Source organism: Microplitis demolitor, chromosome 5 (genome assembly GCF_026212275.2).
Source record: "Microplitis demolitor isolate Queensland-Clemson2020A chromosome 5, iyMicDemo2.1a, whole genome shotgun sequence".
Lineage (NCBI taxonomy): Eukaryota > Metazoa > Arthropoda > Insecta > Hymenoptera > Braconidae > Microplitis > Microplitis demolitor.
In genome coordinates, this window is record NC_068549.1 from 21377081 (window position 1) to 21384379 (window position 7299).

At 33.9% G+C, this 7299-nt stretch overlaps 1 protein-coding gene across 1 annotated transcript; it reads right to left on the reverse strand.

Moving 5' to 3' along the window:
- Positions 1-159: 159 nt before the first annotated feature.
- On the reverse strand, positions 160-6944 carry LOC103579385 (Fanconi anemia group I protein). The gene is made up of 7 exons (XM_008560765.3): positions 6745-6944; positions 6115-6463; positions 2879-5227; positions 2619-2806; positions 1025-1801; positions 397-495; positions 160-313 (listed from the first exon to the last, which is right to left on the reverse strand). The coding sequence occupies exons 1-7, from the start codon at positions 6826-6828 to the stop codon at positions 173-175; spliced, it is 3987 nt and encodes a 1328-aa protein (XP_008558987.1). The 5' UTR covers positions 6829-6944; the 3' UTR covers positions 160-172.
- Positions 6945-7299: the final 355 nt, after the last annotated feature.

A 7299-nucleotide genomic window follows, 5' to 3' on the forward strand; every position in this document is an offset into this window, starting at 1 on the left:
ATTAAATATAATTATTTATTAAACTCAACTTTAGTAACGAAGTACAAAAATATCTAGAAAAAAAAAAATTAGTATATTGATGATTAATATAAAATTAAATATTTTGATTACTTTAACTTGATTTATAAATAATTGTATTGACTGGAAGTAACGATTATCATTATTATTTAAATTAAGACGAGTCCCGTCTTGGTCTTTTTGAAGGTTGATTGTAATCCGTAGAATCACTTTCCTCAACATCTGATAGGTCCGACGAGTCGAGCGGAATATGTCGCTGTGAAGTTTGGTCGCGTGTTGTATTTTGTGACATCATCTAGAGAATAATTCATTGTAAATTTATATATTTTAATTAATAAATAAGCAATTGCTAATTAAGTGATACAAATAAATAAATACTTGAGTAATGTCTAATCTTTCGAGTCCTTCAACTAACTCTGGTTGTTTTATTCTAAAGTCGCGGGTAATACTGTGTTTTATATGCGTCTCCAAATGTATCTAGAATAAATAAATTTTATTTAATTAAATACTTAAATAGTTTGTGGTTAATTATTTATATTTATCAATTAAATTTAGTTGAGATTTTTTGAAAAATTTTTTTATTAAGCCCCGTTGCGGATTATCAGTATAAATTTTTTGTTCACTCTCCCAATTATCAAGATACTTTTACTCAAGAACCCAACCAATTCTTTGACAAAAAATCTTTCAAATTAATTAAAAAAAAAAAAAAAAATTTATTATTTTTACTGAAATCTGTACCGTAATCAGTACAAGTTTTTTTTAGACCCAATTATCAAAATTTTTATTCAAAAAAATTCACGAATTAAACAATTCATTTATTTGAAAAAATTTTTTATTTCAAATTTATTAAAAAAAAAAAAAAAAAACATTTTTACTGAAATCTGTCGTCATTAGTTCGAATTATTTTTTTACTGACCCAATTATCAAAATACCTTTTGCCAAAAATAAACAAAAAAAAAAAAATAAATAATGAATAAATAAAAAAATGAATAATTATAAAACGTACCCCAGTTTTTTTACTAAGTGCCAAAATTTCTTTTTGAAATTGTTCAACTTCATAGACAACTTTTGGAATAAATTTAGTTTCCTTCAAAACTTTATTTCTCAACGCTTGACCATCAGCTTTTCGACCACCGTGTTGATTTTCCTCCATATAAGTTATCAAGTTATAAAAAGTTGTTTTAAGTCCTTTGCCCGCTAACTCAACGAGCTGAGTAAATCTGACATGTTGAAACGCTGGGTTCTGCTGAGTTGATTTGCTGGTAAAATATTTAGTCAGCGCATTTATAATACTGTAGAGCTGATGAAGATTTTTGAATGTCATCTCGGTATTGGGTCCCGGACTGATGGCAACATTTGCTACGTACTCAAGTGTGCTTATGGTATACAACAATTGCTTGCAGAGACAGCGTTCTTTGTTTTTTATTTGCTCGCGATACAACTCGTCGACGACAGGACTCGTGTTGGCGATAGTCTGCTCGGCTTTGAGTCTTCCTAGTGCCCAGGCCGCGTTATTTAATTTATTTTTCAACGCGTTACTGAACACCGTGTGGGTTTGGGTTATCGTGTTTTCATTTATTATCGTATAGACTGCGGTGACATTTTGCACCGAGGTGTCAATGGTCCCTTGTTTTTTACACAACTCCAGACTCATTTCGTCTAATGTTTTTCCGTAGTCCATATCATGTTCTTCGATAAATGTCATTAATTGCAATATTATTACAGCGATTGATGGATCCAGTGTTTTATTTGACTTGGACATTTCTCTTAGCCATTCAAATATCTGTAAAAAAAAATTACTTATGTCATAATAACCCATTTTTTTAAATATTATAAAATAAAATAATTAATTATTTTTTAAAATTAATTATTTATTTAAAAATTTTTTTTAAATATTTATTATTTTTAATGGAATTTGAAATTTTTTGTTATGATTTTTCATTGAAGTTAATGGATGATGGAAGAGTGATAGATATATTAATTATTTTTTAATAGAACCAAAATTTATAAAATAACAGAAAAATTATTTAGATGAATTGAAATTTCGTAAAAAATTCTATCAAAGGTAATCATGGAAAGTAATAGAACTGTCCATTAATTTTTAAATGGACCTCTGTTAAAAATCAATTGATTGAAATTTTTTTAAAATGATTTATTGGAAAATTTCTATTAAAGTCAATGAATAATTTGAAAAGTAATGAAGCTATACATTATTTTTTTAATAAAAAAAAAAGATAAAATTAGTCGATTTCAATAGACATTAAAAAATTAATTCCAATCGTCTAAAAATTCCATAAATAATTAGCAACCTCGCAGAATTATTCACTAAATATTTAATGGAATTAAAAAAAATTCCAATTTTTTTTTAATAGATACTAAAAATCACTAGGATATTTATCGAATTTCATTGATAATTAGAAAAGTATAGAAAATATAGAAGCATTCATTGATGGTTTAATAGAAACTCATAGTAATTAAAACTGTATCAATAATTTAATTTCAAACCCAAAGTTTAAATAATAAAATATATATATATATATATATATATATATATATATATATATATATATATATATATATATATATATATATCTAATTACCTTATCCAATTTTGTATTATTAAATGATATTTTATTAATCAGAACCGCAATAATCTCAAATAATGTCAGCGGAATTTTTCTCGTTGTTTCCTGTTCCCCCAATTCCTCATCGTAGTATGTCTGGATCAAAACTTGGAGCGTCGAAATCAACTTGCTCACTTTCGTGATTAAATTTACTCCATCTCCGCCTAAAAAAAAGTCAATCACAAGCTTCCATATCTCCAGCAACAAAATAAAATAATAATATCAATAACAATTACATATTTTAGTAAAAAACGCATCGAGGTCATTACTGAAAGTAGTGGCCATCAAGTCGCACAATTCCCTGAAGCATTCCAACCCCGAAATGGCCGTCTCTTCATCAAAAGCTCTCACAGTATCAAAGTCGCAAATAATCTTCTTGTAAATAATTTCCCCCATGTCAATATAATCTTTGATAAATTTATCCTGGTGTTTCTTACGCTCGTAAACAGGCAGCTGTTTGGTTGCATTAAAAATCTGTACACAAGTTTTGAGCGCGTAGTAATGCAACTCGATCCTCTTCTTCAGCACCGCCGCTTGTTCCTTGGTCGCCCAGGCGACCTGGTCATCATACAGCAAGCAAATCATCTTGCGCATCGTCTGAATGTCCATTATCGTGGGCAGTAATTTGATGTTCGACTGACGTCCACGAGGTTTTTTAAACGTCGTGTCATTTGGGTTCTTGTCCTTTTTATTTTTGCCTTCAGCCTTTTTGGGTTTTGTCACTTTCTTACTGAAGTTCACCATTTCCATCATAGATTTGAACAAACTGGTGATATTCTGTGGGATATTTTGGCCGTGCGGCGACCATGAGTTTATTCTATAAGCGATCAAAGTCTCCAGCACGACAATAATTAATTTCAGCGAGTGAACTTTTTGCTGCGCTTTAGGAATATCGGCCAGCAAATCGGTATTGTCATCCAGGTTCAAGTCTTCCAGTTCCGTGATTGCCATTCTGCGGCTCAGCGACTCCAAGATTATGCTCAGCTTGTCAATGGAAGCCAGTTCTTTGTGCGCAACCTCACAGTAAATTTTTTGCAAAGCGAATAATAAATCCCCGATGGGCTCAACCAGAATCGCGTCGGATCCGTTGATATTGCAGCAGGCGTTGAATTTGATCGCGGGCTTGATAGCTTCGTCTGTTTCGTAGTACTCAAGAAAATGTGACATCAGCATGTCGATTACGTGCTCAGCAAGCTCAGGATTCATGGAAACAGCCGCGCAGAGACCTTTGTACAAATGCTGTCGCACTTCCGCTTGGTGGCACAAGCAGCGCGCCAGGATGCTCAAGATCTCATGGCAAAAAGCTGCGTTGTGTCGCGGATTAGGTCGCTGGCTACCGCGTTCAATCGTTGCCTGGGTGAACATAGAACTGGAGCTGGTGCTAGACGTGGTGCTGGTTGATGTCTGGCTGAGACTGAACGGCGTGATCTTGAGGTTCATGAGGAATTGTAGGAACCCGGTTATTGCCATCTGTCGAGTCTGGACTCCTTTCCGGTACAGCGCTTTCCGTAAAATGAGCACCAGGGTATCGCGAATGCTGGTGGACACCCGAATCAGAGGGAGAGTTGCCAGCAGAACTTGGGTCGCTGACTCTCCGGGAATTGACAGGAGCTGTTCCAAGAGTGTCGTGATCCAGACCTGGGAGTCCAGGACTATCAAGGTCATCTTCCGGCACATGTATGACAAGCACTCGGTGAACTGGGTGACGACGGTGCCGCCGGCTATTATTTTTTTCGTGAGACTTTGCAAGACAGTGGAACCTATTTCGTGTCGTTTTTTAATCAATTTCTGCAGAATTTTATTCCCGATGTCATGAAGAGAATCTTCCTCGGTATCCTGGAGCTTTGACTTTGTTTCCAAGAGCACGAAAGCAAGATCCACTAGCCCACGGAGAACTAGATGCCGGTCTTTGGTGCTGTTGTCAATGATCTGATTTATTATGTCCATAGGCTGCAGATTTGAAGGCAGGATCTCCCGTAGCCAGTGGACTGATTTACGTTTCTCGTCATCTTGGATCTTGCGCGCGAGTGCAAGTTTTATTATGTCAAATATCTGGTCTTCGTAGATGTCAGTCACTAGCAGCAAGACGGACATCGGAAAGGGATTAAGAATATACTCGGGCGCGTTTGTTATCACCTTGAGATTACGTAGGAAATCTTTGAGACTTGAGTGGTTCAAGGAAACCGACTGGCGGATGTGATAGAGCACCGTGCTCTCGGTGTCCTGGACATCTTTTATGGCAACTTGTCCGATGCTTTCGCAGGCGCTCTCGAAAACGCTGGGACTCTCATCAGGGGCTTGAGCGTAGAGGTTTGAAAAATACTGCTGCAGAGTATTTATCACCAGCTTGCAATCCTGGTTCTTGCTTAGCTTCAGCAACTGGTGGACCAAAGGCGGAATCTCATTGTAATTTATTTCCGGTACTTTGTCGCAAATCGCGCGAATTACCAGAGTGTGGTCTACTGACTCCATGGGAATTTCGCTGAACATTTTTGTCAGAGGTGTCAAAATTGTTGGATCCCATGGCTGGTTGCAGATTGATCTAACTATTTGAGATTTGTACTGTGTGCCCGTTAGTTCGGAACCTAAAAAAAATTAAATACTGAATATTAAGAAGGGAAATAAGAGAATATTTTTGAGATTTTTTTTTTAGAATACCTTCTTTATTAAAATTCTTAAAATTTGTGACATTATTAAGCATCATTTCAAAAATATTCTGCTAAATTTTCATTAAAAAATTTTGAAAAATAAGCCAGTGGTAGAGGGGAGAGACGAGTCACCTCAAAAAAGTCTCGATGCCGTAGTCAGGATAACTCATGACTGCCTCATCTAAAATTCAAAAACCAAAAAGATTTCTTTAGTACATAAGCTTATCTTAGATCTGAACGAAGGATTTTTTTTTTCAATAACTACTTATTTTTTAATTAAACAAAAGGAAGAATTTTTGGCAAAAATCAGGTTTTTTGATTCCACCTTTACCAAAAATTCAAAAATGAATATTTTGTGTATTCCTGCGTTCAAATCCATCAAACTTATGTACTCAAGAAATTTTTTTGGTTTTTTCATTTCAGATGAGGCAGTTATAATCCTGCCTACGGCATAGACTTTTTTTGAGATGACTTGTCTCTCCCCTTGATATAGAAGGTACTCTGGAAAAAAAATCACAAAAATATCTTCTTTTTTTTTTGTATCTCAGATCAGTTTCCTGCTCAAAATATCATAGTATGTACTGTGATGTTCCCGTCAAGTTTATAATTTTGAAAAAATGATGATTAATTTTTTTAGTAACATCCCGTGTAAAAAAAAATATCATAAAACTTTGGTCAGTCTGATGAAAAAAAGTTTTTCACAGACCAACTAAAGCAGATATGCTGTTTCTGCGATCACTGTCGTGGCCCGTTGTCATGAGACCCAGGTCTCGATGACATTCGCTAGGGTAATCTGAGGTGCAATATAAAGAAAATAAAATTACCTTTATAATTGATATATTTCTCGTCTTCCAAGACTTGCAGCAACAACGGCAATATATCTTTCCATGAATAAAAATCGTCATCATTATTTCGAATACTACTCAAACAATAGTCAACCAATTTAACTAGTTGCAGTTTAGAATACTTGGGAAAGTCTTGAACGATACGATTCACCAGTGAATTAGCATGGGATCCAGTTATTTGTGACTTTTTAATTGTTTTCAGAACACCCTCGACAAATTTTCGACGCGTTGTCTGACCGGCTTCGGAGCTTGGTATGTAATTTAATATTTCGTCTAGAATTTTTGGCGCGTCGTCGTGACTAATCCGAGGTAAAATTAATTCTGCGAGCTATAATTTAAATACAATAATTATTATCAATAAATTTCATTCAAATATAAATATGACACTAGAAGTAGTCAGAGGAAGAATTCATTTATTTTAAACGAACAAAGTAAATACTGACAGGAAATTATTTTTAAAAATCCATAGGAAGAATTTTTTGAATTTTACTGTGGATATTTTTTAGAAATTTTTCCAATGACAACTAACTTTGTAATTAAAAATAATAAAATTGTCAGGGATTGGCTATTTTTAGCGTCATAAATTTATATGTGTAACCTCAAAATTACCTGAGATGCGTTTGACTTTTCGATCAATCCTTTGAGACCTTCTTCATCTTTATTAATTATCATATCGCGATATTGCGAAAACATATTTAATTATTTATTATTCTTTTATTTTTTATGTGTAATTTTATTATTTTATTCATTCATCGTAACCATAATGCGTGCAAACATGTTTTTGTTTGGTATATATATATATATGTATGTATACAGATATAGTTGTTTGGGAATAAAGTAAGTTTGAATGTTAGGTTTCCCGCGCTTTTTGTTGGTATCCTAATGATTCGCAAAATCGATTGCTTTGTTTCAACTAACGGTCCAATAGCGGCAGTCAGTACCAACGACAACGGCACTGGTAGTCCAGTTTCTTCTTTACGTTTGAATCGAACACAGTATTGCAGTTAAGTCGCGTAAAATTGTGCAGTGATTATTTAATTTATCTTTTGTTAATTTAAATTATGCAAAGTATTTATGGTGTAATGAAGTTTTGATTGTTTAGTACTAGTGTAGTATTTAGTGTTCAGTGTTAGTGTAAAGTGAAGCGAATTGCTGGTGCTGATG